At 48.8% G+C, this 14,601-nt stretch overlaps 1 protein-coding gene across 1 annotated transcript in view; it reads left to right on the top strand.

Moving 5' to 3' along the window:
* The window catches only part of LOC146866925 (lysine-specific demethylase 5B-like), a 717,572-nt gene that overhangs the window by 450,364 nt on the left and 252,607 nt on the right, over positions 1 to 14,601 (top strand). Inside the window, exon 9 of the mRNA XM_085618314.1 lies at positions 10,379 to 10,864. Coding sequence (XP_085474440.1) covers positions 10,379 to 10,864 — 486 coding nt within the window. The remainder of the gene's footprint in view (positions 1 to 10,378; positions 10,865 to 14,601) is intronic.

Here is a 14,601-nt window from a genome sequence, read left to right as displayed (position 1 = left end):
GCCGTCCTGAAACCGCTGAGGGTGAACTAACTGTACCTACCTGACACTGGGGGACCCCTGAGTCTATGCCCAGAACTTCAACTCTGCCAGTCCAGTACTTACCCTTAAACCGCTAACTTCATTTTCCACATAGGGTAACATTGACTGGCTTTTTCTTGAAAATTCTTCTAAGTGTGGAATTTTCAAATCTTCAAATAATCACCAAAAATCAGCCGAGTGACAAAAACGAATTTACTCACCTGCTCTTAGGTGAGCTCCCAGTGCTGGATCTTGGTGCCCAGCACTGACTCTGAAAAGTACCCACAACTATACTTACCTTTAACTCATTTTTCTTCCATAGAAAACCATTGACTGCTTTTCTGTGAAATTTCTTCTAAGTGTTGATTTCTGCAATTTCTAAATATTCATCAAAAATATACCATCTGAAAACGTAATTACTTACCTGTTTTGGATAAAGGTCCCAGTACTGAGTGTAGACACCCAGTACTGGATTACAAAAGTAACAGTAACCTACTGTACCTGTAACCTACATTTCCCTCCATAGGGACTCATTGATTGTTTGCTCTGAAATATTTTCTAAGTGCTCACTTTTGAAATAGCTACATATTAGTTAAAAATCATTACAGTACCAAAGTCGACTTTCAACAGCTGATTCTGAGAACTGACCCAGGACTGGATCTAGGATCCAAGCCTGGAATTACAAAAGTAATCTACAAAGTAATCTGTTACATATAATTTGAATTTATCATTGGGCTCAATGTATTGTGTTTAGAAATAGAGTTGCCTACTGCAACTACTTGTAACTGTTTACTAAAAAGTCTGTTACATATACAAAAGTATTTTTATGAAACATCTCCTGTCAAGAAAGTATATTTTAATTCCAAGTGTTGGTTCTAAAATAAAACAAGCATATATTTTTTATATACAAACCATTGGCCTAGAGTTCAGTTATTGAGTGTGTGGAACTATTTGCTGACTGAGTGTGTACAACAAATGCTTTACACTGTCCTCTGATACTGCCTTACTGCTCGACCAGGCTACCACTTTGGAGAGTAAGGTTATATCTAACTTTAACCTCTGTTAAACCCTTGGGGTCTATGGACTCTGTACACCCTGTACCTATTAAGGAACAGTATATACAGAGCCACTTTCTCACAGGTACCATTTGTCCCGCCCCTGCCCCGGTTCTCGGACACTTTTGTCCCTACTTGGGATCCACACTGGGACACGGCGCCGGTTCGGCCTGTCCGGCGCCGTTCCCAGCGCCGTTTGTTCCTTCCCCAGTCCCTGCCGCCACAGTGTGTCCCTCCTGCTGCGGCGGAGGATGACTGGGAGGGGTCCGAGGACCTGCTTGCTCGTCAGTATGACTCCATGCAGGACTGGGCGGACTAGTTAGAGGAGACCGGCGGCTCGATCTCTCCTCTGACCCGGGGTTTGCCTCTCCTCCGCCTACCATGGAGGGCGCCTCGTACACGATGGTGCTTCGTCAGGCCGCTGAGGTCCTCCACCTTGATCTACCTATGGTGGCCCTGAAAACGAATCTCCTCACTGAGGTGCTCTAGACGGCGTCCATTTCGTCGGAGCCCTGCTGCCATTTAACGGCATCCTCACTGACGTCTTGCTGGGCACCTGGTCACGGCCAGCCACAGGGCCCCCAGTGGATAAGAATGTCGCCAGGCGTCATCGCCCGGCGCCGGGTGACCCTGCCTTTCTGGCCACTCATCCTACGACCGAGAGGTTGGTCATCCAAGCTTCAACGTCCCAGAGCGCCTTTCCCACGGCTCCGCCAGATAAGGACTCTTAAGAAGCTGGAGCAGTTCGGCAAGCGGTTGTTCCCTTCGGCCAGCTTAGGGCTGCAGTCAGTGAACGCCGCATGCCTCTTGGGCCGCTATTCTCACGCGGTGTGGGATGCCGTTGCACAGGTGTTGCTTCAGTGTCCTGAAGAGGCCCAAGCTGTGCTGTCTCAAGCTGTTGCCGAGGGTAAGGATGCGGCTAGGTTCACCATTCGGTGTGGTTTGGACACCACGAACTCACTGGGTAGAGCCGTTGCTACGACTGTGGCGCTTCGTCGCCACGCCTGGTTGAGATCTACCGGGTTCTTGCCAGATGTACAAAGCTCACTCATGGACATGCCCTTTGATGGCATCTGCCTGTTTGGCGATAAGTCCTGGAGCGTTTTAAGGACTCGTAGGCTATGGCCAAGTCCTTAGGTCTTTCTACGAAAAGCCCAGCCACTCCTGGTTTTCGTTCCTTTCGTGGCAACGGCAGGGGCGCCCAGGCGCGTTCCTTCAGCAAGCCTGTGCAGACCAGTCGCAGCGCGGCCATGGACGCCGCTTCTGCAGGGGTGGGTCTGGAAATCAGCGTGGGTGCCAGTCCACCTCCGCCCCCGCTGCTTCTACTGCCAAACCTTCCTAATCCGAGCTTTGTGGAGTACCCCATGCCAGTGAGTGTCAGGATCCGCCATCGGACAAGTGGGTGTTTGTGAGAAAGTGGCTCTGTATATACTGTTCCGAAATAGGTACAGGGTGTACAGAGTCCACAGTCCCCAAGGGTTTGACAGAGGCTAAAGTTAGATATAACCTTACTCTCTAAAGTGGTAGCTTGGTCGAGCAGTAAGGCAGTATCAGAGGACAGTGTAAAGCATTTGTTGTACACACTCAGTCAGCAAATGGTCTCACACACTCAATAACTGAACTCTAGGCCAATGATTTATATATAAAAAATATATGCTTGTTTTATTTTAGAACCAACAATTGGAATTAAAATATACTTTCTCAGAATGAGAGATGCTTTATATAAATACTTTTGCAAGATGTAATTGACTTTTGTAAACAGTTACAAGCGGTTGCAATAGGCAACACTATTTTAAACACAATAATACATTGAGTTCAATGGAAGTTTCATGTTATTTGCCTCAGATTACTTTTAGGATTACTTTTGGAATTCCATAACTGGATCCTAGGTTCAGTCCTGGGTCAGTACTCAGAATCAAGTGATGAAAGTCGACTTAATTACTGTAATGATTTTTAAACAATATTTAGCGATTTTAAAAGTTGACAGAAAATATTTCTAAGAAAACCGTCAATGATTCCCTATGGAAGAAAACTCAGGTTGCAGGTACAGTATGTTCTCGTTACTTTTGTATTCCAGTACTGGGTGCCTAGACTCAGTACTGGGACCTTTATACAAAACAGGTAAGTAATTACGTTTTCAGATATTATACGATTTTTGAGGAATATTTAAAGATTGCAGAAATCGACAGAAGAAAAACAGTCAATGGTTTCCTATGGAAGAAAATTGAGTTAAGGGTAAGTACAGTTGTAAGTCTTTTTCAGAGTCAGTGCTGGGCACCAAGATCCTGCTCTGGGAGCTCACCTAAGAGCAGGTGAATAATTTCGTTTTCGTTACTCGGCTGATTTTTGGTGAATTTTTTAAGATTTGAAAAGTTCACACTTAAAAGAAATTTCAGGAAAGCCAGTCAATGTTACCCTATGAGTTAAATAGAGTTTGCGGTTTAAGGGTAAGTACTCGACTGGCAGAGTTGAGGTTCTGGGCATAGACTCAGGGGTCCCGCAGGGTCAGGTAGGTACAGTTGGTTCACCCTCAGCGGCTCTAGGGCGGCCGGGAGCAGAGAGAGTTAGGCCCAATGTTATCCTATGAGGGATAGGGGGGCCTTGGTTGGTGGCTGCTGACGGGCAAGCCACGCGGCTGTGGGAGCTGGGCTCCTGGTCACTTACTCAGGGCAAGTGGGGAAGTAGGTAGGTGTAGAGTTTTCACTGCCAGGGCCACTCTGGATGCAGAGTGCTTTTGAGCCTTCAGGCGCTCTATTGATTTCAATGGGAAATCTCCGGTTTAGAAAAAGACTGCAAGCTCGGGGACGAGGACTCTTCAGGTGCCACCACCACTTCGAGAGGTAAGTTGGGTAGTTGGAGGATAGGTAGGTACCCTGGGATTGGGCACACGGGCCGTGGGGCGCCGCGTGCAGGGGTGCCTTTTGGTGTCTGGAAATCTTACCCTCTGTTGATTGCGGTTGGGGGGGCACCTTGTTCTGAGGCTGCAGGCTACTTCAGGAGTGTCGAGGGACGTCCTTGGGTGCCGGACTCGGGGTCACAGTCGCCGTGGGGTCGTCCTCAGGGTCTTTGTTCACTCCGGCACTGGCCAGGCTTGGCTGGTGCAGAGTGTGCTGGGTTCGCGGTGCCGGGCTGCTGCCAGGGATTAGAGATAGGTTTTGAGTAGAGCCTCTACTCATGGGAGTCCCAGGTGCTTAGAGCCAAAAGGTAGTCAGGTCCTCCGGGGTTTGTGAGGTTGCTGGCCACAAGAGATGCCGGGTTGGAGCAGTAGCAGGTTCGAGGGTCGACAGGCCGGTAGGGCTGGGGCCAAAGCAGTTGGTGTCTTCCTCTTTTTATCAGCTGCAGGGCAGGTCTTCTTTCTTCTTGCTCTTCTTTGTAGTTTGGAATCTGGAATCTGGGGAAGGAAGGTTCAGGGTGCCCCTAAATACTAGATTTAGGGGCGTTACAGGTAGGTGAAGGGCAGGGGCCAATGGGTCCCTGTCCTGGGGTGGGTACACCCCCTATCCTGCCTCTCTCCTGTGGGAGGGGGGCAGGAGCCTAGTCCTGATTGCGCAGAGCTTCCCATCTTCAAGATGGCGAGAGCCCGGAGATGTGCTTCACCTAGCCTCCCCCACCTGAGGGGTGGGGTTGGCAGGCTGGCACATCCCCTGTCCTTTTTTGGGGTTTCCGGCCAAGCTTCCCGCCAGAGTGGGGGGTTGCAGTGGCCTGGGGAAGCTCACAGAGGCGGCATGCCTTTGAAGCTTCCCCCTGCCTATCCTGGGGGAGGAGATTTAGCACCTTGCCCAGGATGTTCATTGTTGCAGACCTAGGAGAGCAGGGGCTCTCCTACCCAGGGGTCCAGAAACATGTCTGCTGTGTGGCAGCCTAGGCAGCCTCAGAACAGACGTGGATTGTAAGTTTAGGTTTCAGGGGGCCTCTCTAAGATGCCCTCTGTGGTGTTTTGTACATTAAATCACACACTGGCATCAGTGTGGATTTAATGTGCTGAGCAGTTTGATACTAAACTTCTCAGTCTTCAGTGCTGCCATTATGGTGCTGTGGAGTTCGTGTTTGACAAGCTCCCAGCACCATATACTCTTAGCTGGCAGCACTGCACTTACAGGACCCAGGAATGGACCTGGGTACTGTAGGGGCACAGGGATCCTGCCTCTGTGCCCACACCACTGGCATAGGGCACCCAGCTAGAGGGGTGGCTGATGTATGTCAGGGCAGTGTAGGTTGTGGGCATGGCACACAGGGATGTGTGCTATGTCGACTCTCTGTTTTGTCTTGTATCCAGACACCCAGCCTGCAAGAGCAGTGTGTGTGTGTTAGGGTACAGGGCCTCTAAGGGTGGGACAATGAGTGCTGCAGCCCTTAGAGGCCTTCCCTGGTCACAAGGCCCTGGGTACCTAGGGTACCATTTACAAGGGGCTGACATGTGGCCAGGGTTTGCCAATTTGGGTTTTGGCTGTTAGACAGTTTTTTAGGGAAGGAACACATGCCCTGGGCACCTGATAGGCAGGAGCCCAGGGCACAACAAGGAAAAGTGCATCAGCTATTAGGCAAAAAAGGGGGGGGGGGTTACTGCAACAGAAACCCACTTTCTTACAGTGTTGCAGATCATCTGCAAGGGTTACTCCCTTCCCTTTCAGTCCACCCCTCCAGCCATGCCACCTCAGTCCCACCGCATGTCAGGGGAACACTTGGCGACTCTCCAGCCTTGGCGACGTTGTTGTTCCCACTACTTTCTGGTCCCCAAGAAGGACAAAGGGGGCCTGCGCCCCATCTTGGACCTCAGGAACGTCAATCGCTTCCTCCGGAAGGAGAAGTTCAAGATGTTGCCTCTGGCTCAGGTCATGGCTGCCCTCGACCCTGGAGACTGGATGATAGCGTTGGACTTGCAGGATGCCTATTTTCACATACCCGTCCTGCCAGCCCAACGGCGTTACCTGCGGTTCACGGTAGGCCACGAGCATTTTCAATTTGCTGTGCTCCCCTTCGGCCTTACCAGCACCCCTCGGGTGTTCACCAAAGTGATGGCGGTGGTCGCAGCTCATCTGCGCAGGTCAGGAGTGTCAGTCTTCCCCTACCTCGACGACTGGTTGTTGAAGGCCGGTTCGCCCCAGACAGTCGTCTCCCACCTCCAGACTACGGCCGACCTCCTGCATTTGCTGGGGTTCTCCATCAACGTGCCAAAGTCACACCTGAGACCCTCTCAGGAGCTCCCCTTCATCGGAGCAGTTCTGGATTCGACGCAGTTTCGGGTTTATCCTCCCGAACAACGAGTCCGGGATATTCAGGCTCTGATTCCGATCTTTCAGCCTCTATCCCGGGTTTCAGTCAGGATGACCCTCCGGCTCCTGGGCCTGATGGCCTCCTGCATCCTACTGGTGCAACATGCCAGATGGCATATGCGGGCTCTGTGAGAAAGTGGCTCTGTATATACTGTTCCCAAATAGGTACAGTGTGTACAGAGTCCACAGTCTCCAGAGGTTTGGCAGAGGTTAAAGTTAGATATAACCTTACTCTCTAAAGTGGTAGCTTGGTCGAGCAGTAAGGCAGTATCAGAGGACAGTGTAAAGCATTTGTTGTACACACTCAGCCAGCAAATGGTCTCACACACTCAATAACTGAACTCTAGGCCAATGGTTTATATGAAAAAGAAATGGTTGTTTTTATTTTAGAACCAACAATAGTTATCAAAATATACTTTCTCAGAATGAGATGCTTTAGTTAAATTCTTTGCAATAGGCAATTGAATTTTGCAGATTATAGTTAGTTTGGTTGCAATAGGCAACACAATTTCAAACACAATAATACATTGAGCTCAATGTGAATTTTAAGTTATTTGCAATTGATTACTTTCAGGATTACTTTTCTAACTCCAGGACTGGATCCTAGATTCAGCCCTGGGACAGTTCTTGGAAACAAGTGAGTAAATTCGTTTTAGTTACTGTTGTAATTTTTAAGCAATATTATGCTATTTTAATAGTTGACACTTAAAAACTTTTGCTAATCAAATTACCAATGTTATCCTATGGAAGGATATTCACTTAGCAGGTAAGTGGGGTTATGGTTACTTTTTCTAGGTCAGTTTTGGATCCTAGATCCAGCACTAGTGTATCACCTGTAAGCAGTTGAGAAACTGCGTTTAAGTTACACAGGCGATTTTTAAGGAATATTTATAAGTTTGCAAAATCGACACTTAGAAGAAATTTCATAGAAAAACAGTCAATGGTTCCCTATGGAAGAAAATTCAAGTTACGGGTAAAGTATGTTTTTGTTACTTTTGTAATCCAGGGCTGGGCTCCTAGGCTCAGTACGGGGACCTCTATCTAAAAGAGGTAAGTAATTACGTTTTCACAGTTTGTATTTTAAAGAATATTTGTAGTTTGCAAAAATCGACTCTTAGAAGAAATTTCACAGAAAAACAGTCAATGATTTCCTATAGAAGAAAATTGGGTTAGTGGTAAGTACGATTGTGAGTACTTTTCATGGTCAGTGCTGGGCACCAAGATCCAGCACTGGGATCTCTCCTAATAGCAGGTGAGTATTTCCGTTTTTGTTACTCATTTGATTTTAGGTGAAGTTTTTAAGTTTTAGAAACTCCACACACAGAAGAAATTTCAGAAGAAACTAGTCCATGTTACCCTATTGAAGAAAAGTGAGTTATCGGCTTATGGGTAAGTACTCGACTGGCAGAGTTAAGGTTCTGGGCACAGACTCAGGGGTCTCCCAGGGTCAGGTTGGTACAGTTGTTACACCCTCAGCGGCACTGGGGCGGCTGGGTGCAGAGTGAGTTAGGCTCAATGGTATCCTATGGGAGGCAGGGGGGGCCTTGGTTGGTGGCTGCTGACGAGCAGGCCACGCGGCTGTGGGAGCTGGGCTCCTGGTCACTTGCTCAGGGCAAATGGGGAAGTAGGTAGGAGTAGAAGTTGCACTGCCAGGGCCACTCGGGCGGCTGGGTGCAGGGTGCTTTTGAGCCTTTGGGCGTTAAATGGATTTCAATGAGAAAGCTCAAGGACGAACAAAGGCTGCAAGCTCGGGGACAAAGATTCTTCGGGTGCCACCACCGCTTCGAGAGGTAAGTTGGGTAGTTGGAGGATAGGTAGGTACCCAGGAGTCGGGCACAGGGGGCCGCAGGGCACTGGGTGCAGGGGTGCCATTTGATGTCAGGAAATCTTACCCTCTGTTGACGGTGGTTGGGTGGGGTCCCTGGTTCTGAGGCTGCAGGCGTCGTCAGGAGCGTCACAGTCGCCGGGGGGGATGTCCTCGGGGTCTTTGTCCTCTCCGGCACAGGCCAGGATTGGTGGGTGCAGAGTGTGCAGGTTTTGCGGTTCCGGGCTGATGCCAGGGGTTAGAAACTTGATTTGAGCAGAGCCACTGCTCATGGGAGTCCCAGATGCTCAGAGTCACAAGGTAGCCAGGTTCCTCCGGGGTTTGTGAGGTTGCTGGCCACAGGAGGTGCTGGGATTTAGCAGGAGCAGGTTCGAGGGTTGACAGGCCAGTAGGGCTGGGGCCAAAGTTGATGTCTTCCTCTTCTTAGCATCTGCACGGCAAGCCTTCTTTCTTCTTGTTCTTCTTTGCTTTTTCAGAATCTGGAATCTAAGGAAGGAAGGTTCAGGGTGCCCCTAAATACTAGATTTAGGGGTGTTACAGGTAGGTAAAGGGCAGGGACCAATGGGTCCCTGCCCTGGGGTGGGTACACCCCCATCCTGTGGGAGGGGGGCAGTAGCCTAGTCCTGATTGGGCAGGGCTTCCCATCTTCAAGATGGAGAGAGCCCGGAGATGTGCTTCACCTCGCCTCCCCCACCTGAGGGGTGGGGTTGGCAGAGGCTGGCACATCCCCTGTGCTTACCTGGGGTTTCCGGCCAGTCTTCCCGCCAGAGTGGGGGTCAGAACCGGTGGGGGCCAGTTACTGAGTAAAGCAAGTGGCCTGGAGAAGCTTATAAAGGCGGCATGCCTTTGAAGCTTCCCCCTTGCCCATCCTGGGGGAGGAGACCTAGCACCTCGCCCAGGATGTGCATTGTTGCAGGCCCAGGAGAGCGGGAGCTCTCCACCCAGGGGTCCAGCAACATTTGTCTGCTGTGTGGCAGCCTAGGCAGCCTCTCAGACAAGACGTGGATTGCAGGTTAGGTTTCAGGGGGCATCTCTAAGATGCCCTCTGTAGTGCTTTGTGCATTAAATCTCACACTGGCATCAGTGCGGGTTTAATGTGCTGAGAAGTTTGATACCAAACTTCTCAGTCTCCAGTGTTGCCATCATGGTGCTGTGGAGTTCGTGTTTGACGAGCTCTCAGCACTGTATACTCTTAAATAGCAGCCCTGCACTTACAGTGCCCAGGAATGGACCTGGGTACTGTAGTGGCACAGGGCTGATGCTCCTGTGCCCACACCACTGGCATAGGGCACCCAGCTAGAGGGTTGGCTGATGTATGCCAGGGCAGTGTAGGTTGTGGGCATAGCGCACAGGGATGTGTGCCATGTCGAATCGCTGTTTTGTCTTGTACCCAGACACTCAGCCTGCAAGGGCAGTGTGTTTGGGTTAGAGTACAGGGCCTCTAAGGGTATCACAATAAGTGCTGCAGCCCTTAGAGGCCTTCCCTGGTCGCAAGGCCCTGGGTACCTACGGTACCATTTACCAGGGGCTGACATGTGGCCAGTATTTGCCGTTTTAGGGAAGGAACATAGGCCCTGGGTACCTGATTGGCAGGAGTCCAGGGCACACTCTGTCAAAGTACATTCAGCAATTCAGCAAAAAGTGGGGGCACACCATGCAAGAAAGATGGCACTTTCTCACAACAGGCAGATACTGTATCCACCAGAAAAAGCGTTACCGAAGGTAAGTAGCTTGTTCGTTTGGTCCTATAACAGTTTTAAACTACAGCAGTCACAGAGGCTACCGTCCACTAAATCCTGCCTAATAACTCGAAGAAACGCCTGCATAGTAGAGTCTGAGATAAAACTGGATCCACACACACTTGCAAAATAGATATTTGCGTCTTTAAGCAATTGAATTTCATGAGAAGACACCAAAGTGGGTGGCTACTGTTTATGCTTCACGGTGCAAAGTTCCAATTTTGTTGCATTGCCCTAGTGAGTTGACACTAGAATGCTTATGTGTGCTGCGTGCATGCTCCTCAGTTTGTGCTAGAGGGATCTTTATTGTGTTGTCTAATTGCAGAGACTTAGACTTGTGGTGCCCTCATAGGAAGCAGACAAGTAGACTCTTTATACTTTTTGCATTTGATTTACATTTTCTATAGCGGATTTACATGTTGCATGTGCAAGTTTACTATTTAATGCATTGTTTTTTCTAATTCTCAGATGGCCACCTTGGGAGAAGCTCGTCTCAGGGAGATGGAAGCCTTACATGCTCTAAGAACAGTAAATGAACAGAAGTTGCTGTCCAGTGAGGAGGACTTGGATTGGCGAGTGTGCATTTGTCAAGAAGCTCCAGCTTCTCCTATGATACAATGTGAACTCTGCATGGGCTCATTCCACACGCTTTGTGTTACCTTGCCCAGTATGCAGCAGGGACAGAGAGTATGGCTGTGTCCTCAGTGTCATAGATCGCAGAAGCCACCTTTAGAAAAGATTCTGCCTTTGCTCGCTTCCCTGCAGCGCATCCGTGTGCGACTCCCTGAGGGGGATGCTCTGCGCTTCATGATCGAGCGCACTGTGAACTGGCAGCACAGAGCACAACACATGCTGACTTCAGGGAACATTGCACTGCCACTGGACAGATGTGGCACAGGACAGTTGTACAACAGATGGCAAGCTACAGCAGGGCAGCTCCCAGAGACGAACAAGGTAAGAACAGTCCTTGTTTGCATATTAATCAGTGTCACCTGTCCAGTTTCTTTAGTTGCTATAGCTCCTATGGTAAGTAGCAGTAATCGGATCTAAGTGTGCACTAAAGCCCACTTGCATGTTCTATTGCATTTGTATATAACTTACTACACCAGGCAAGTCGTTAAAGGGCTTTTGGCAGATGGCATTCTACTTCGAAACCCAAAGTTCTCCTCCATGGGATCTTCATCATTAGTTAAATGAACAGAATAGTATGGCCCCCACATGGTAAAAAAGTTATACAAATGTATCATTAGCTTTTATTTTAAAATGTAAAACTGCATGTAAAAGGCTATATTGGCCAATTACTTTAAAAAAAGAAAACTATTTTAAATGCAGAAAAATAGTCACTAGAAATAACAGCCACTAGAAAGTGGTTTAAAAAAAAAAGAAATGTGCTACAAGATAGCAATAGCTGACGCCTGAAAGGCTTGGAAAACTACTGCTGCATTGATAAGGAAAAGCATACCACCAGTTTCCTATCATGCCCTTTAGATGGCAGATAAGCCAGTTCATTTTAATAAATTTTTTGCCGTCTTTTCAGCTGCTGCTGACTGGATTCTTGAGCACTGAGCGTGAACTATTTAGGTGTTTTTCCCTCTTTTAAAACCGCTTAGCTCGACGTCTTTAGAGACATGCAGCACATTTTGTTTGAGGCATGTGTGGCTGTAGATACACATGCTGTGTGTAAGTCTGCACTCTAGTTTTGGGCTCGGATGATTCCAAGTTATTCTTCGGAGAATGATTTGGAGTCACGAGGATGTTCGACTCCGCCTCTCGGTGAGACTACGCATGTACATCGACTCCCGATGTATTCTCTCGTGCTCCGGTTCGAGATAATCTTGGGTTCCTTTTGGTTCATCGTTAGTTCATCTAAACGACAATATTGTCTCTATCATGTAGATTTTCTTCCATCTTGAGCTCTGAAACAATCCCTTGTGTCGAATTTAGCTTTGCCTTAGCGGCCTCTGGGCAACATCGACTTGGGTCTCTTTCCGAACATTCTGTTCTGCCCAAAAATGAGATGTTGATGGAACATACTGTGTTCTATTTTTGTCTGAATTGCCACTCAAAATACCCCCATATCTACCAACACTCAGTCTGTAATTTATTCCTCTCACCTGACCATCAAGAAGACAACTTTGAGGTCAGCTACTCTTTGGACAACCCGCCGGAGGTCCCTTGAGTTGGGTGAAAGAAGCTTGAGAGAGACCCCTCAAACATCCCAAGCAAGACAAAGTGGACTATGTACCTGGCCTTTGGTCCAGAATGGCATGAGTACATGAACAAGGCAGACAAAAACTTGGAGACCAACCAGGAGCTTGCGAATCACTTGTGTGACCAAAAGTACTCAATGGCAGTATACCAGCAAGGGCAGTTGATGTGGTTCTTAGAGCCTGTAGCACCCAGAGCATCTAAAAACAAGTGATCTGAGAGAGACATTGCGCCGCTGTAGGAAGCTGGCTCTGTATATACTATACCAAAGTGAGGTATAGTGTGCACAGAGTCCTGTGGAACCCAAAAGGTAGGCAGAGGTAAAGTTAGATAGCACCTCACTCTCTATTTGTGGGAGTGTGGTCGAGCAGTAAGGCAGTATCAGAGGACAGTGTTAAGCATTTGTTGTACACACCTAGTCTGCAAATGAATTTCACACATTCAGACTGAACTTCAGACCAATTGTTTTTGTATAAAAATATTCTTTTAGTTATTTTATTTTCTAGAACCAAGCAAGCCTGGCACAGGTAAGCAATACATACTTTACAGTAGTAATGCAATTGAAATACAGTTTGAATGATAATTGTATATACACTTTGGTTTGATTTACAGTATGGATGCAGAGAAATGCAATACTTTGTAAATGCAATACATAGACTTGAATCGGCTTTTTAGTAAAATAGCAGGTAAGTAACTTTTGAGATTACTAGGCTTACACAGAGTAGTATGCCTAGATACTACTCTGGGAGATTTCCTGAAAACAGGTAAGAAAAATAGTTTTTGTTAAACAGTACAATTTTTTGAGAATTCCTTTAGTTTGTCAAACTCCACACTTAAAAACGTTCACAAAAAACAGTCAATGTTATCCTATGAAGGAAAATAGTGTTATCGGTTTTGAGGTAAGTATTTGGTAGTGGGAGTCGAGGTTCTGGGGTAGACTCAGGGGTCCCCCAGGGTCAAGGATGCACTCTCATTACACCCTCAGTGGCACTAAGGTGGCCGAGTGCAGGGTCCCAATGTTATCCAATGGAAGATAAGGGGCCTCCGGTTGGTGGCTGCTGGCAAGCAGGCCTCTTAGTTGTGGCAACAAAGCTCCTAGACTTTAGCTCAGGGCAAATGGGGAAACAAAGTAGCAGCAAAGGTGCACCCTCAGCGGCACTAGGGCGGCCGGGTGCAGGGTGCTGTTTTGACGTCTGGCACCCTGTTTTCAATGGGGAACCTCCGGTTTGCAAAGACACTGCAGGCTTGGGGACGAAGGTCTTCTGGGTGTGACCAACACTTCGAGAGGTAAGTTGGAAAGTTAGGGGTTGGTTAGGCACTGTTGGTTTGAGCACACAAGACCGTGGGGCGTCGGGTTCAGGGGTACGTTTTGAGGTTGGATCTTCTTACCAGCTTCTGTCGCAGTTGGGATTTAGGCTGCAGGCGTCGGCTGGAGGCTTGAGGCAGGTCAGTGCTCGCCGAATCTCGGGTCAGGATCGCCGGGGGACCTCCTCGTGGTGTTTGCCCACTTGAGCTCGGCCCGTGGACGGCGGGTGCAGAGTGGTGCGGATTCGCGGTTTCCAGCCAAGGCCAGATGTTGCAGATGAACAAATCCAGTGTTCACTGGCAATAAAGTCTTTGAGGTAGAAGGCAGGCAGGTCCTCTGGGGTTTTCGAGGAGGCTGGCTGCAAGTCACACCGGGATTTCGCAGGAGCATGTTTGAGGTGGAGCCAGGCCAGTAGGGCTGGGGCCAAATCAGTGGGTGTCTTCCTCTTGTTCGCTGCTGCACGGCTGTTCGGTCCTTCTTCTAGTTTCTTCTTGTATGAGGAAGCAAGGTTCTCGGGTGCCCCTAAATACTAGATTATGTGGCATTACAGCTAGGTAAAAGGTAGGACCATTGGGTCCCTTCCCTGGAGTGGGTACACCCCCTAGTATGCCACCCACCAGTGGGAGGGGGGCATGAGCCTGTCCCTGGTTGGCGGAGTCCTCTCATCTTCAAGATGGCTTGGACTGAGAGTTCTACTTTACCTCGCTTCCCCCTCCTGAGGGGTGGAGTTGGCAGAGGTGGGCACACCTCTCTTCCTTACTTGTTTTTCCTGCCGGTTCTCCCGCCCAAAGTGGGGGTCAGAACCAGTGGGGAGCGGTTGCTGAGAGCAGCAAGTGGCCTCAGAAAGCTCACAAAGGCGGCAAGCCTTTGATGCTTCCTGCTACGTAAACCCTGCCCATCCTAGGGGAGGAGGCTTGGCACCTCGTCCCAGGATGTGCATTGTTTCAGGCCCCAGAGAGCAGCAGGCTCTCAACCCAGGGGTCCAGAAACATGTCTGGTGGTGGCCGGTGAAAGCAGCCACGCAGCCTGGGCACTAGTGGTAGGTTAGTTTTCAGGGGGCATCTCTAAGATGCCCTTTGTGTGCATTTTTCTTTAAATCCCACTCTGGCATCAGTGTGGGTTTAATGTACTGAGAAGTTTGATACCAAACTCAGTTTTCAGTGTAGCCATTAGTGCT

Source organism: Triturus cristatus, chromosome 1_2, assembly GCF_964204655.1.
Source record: "Triturus cristatus chromosome 1_2, aTriCri1.1, whole genome shotgun sequence".
In the NCBI taxonomy this organism is placed as follows: Eukaryota; Metazoa; Chordata; class Amphibia; order Caudata; family Salamandridae; genus Triturus; species Triturus cristatus.
The sequence above is the reverse complement of the archived record's forward strand: the minus strand, read 5'-3'. Positions and strand labels throughout refer to the sequence as shown.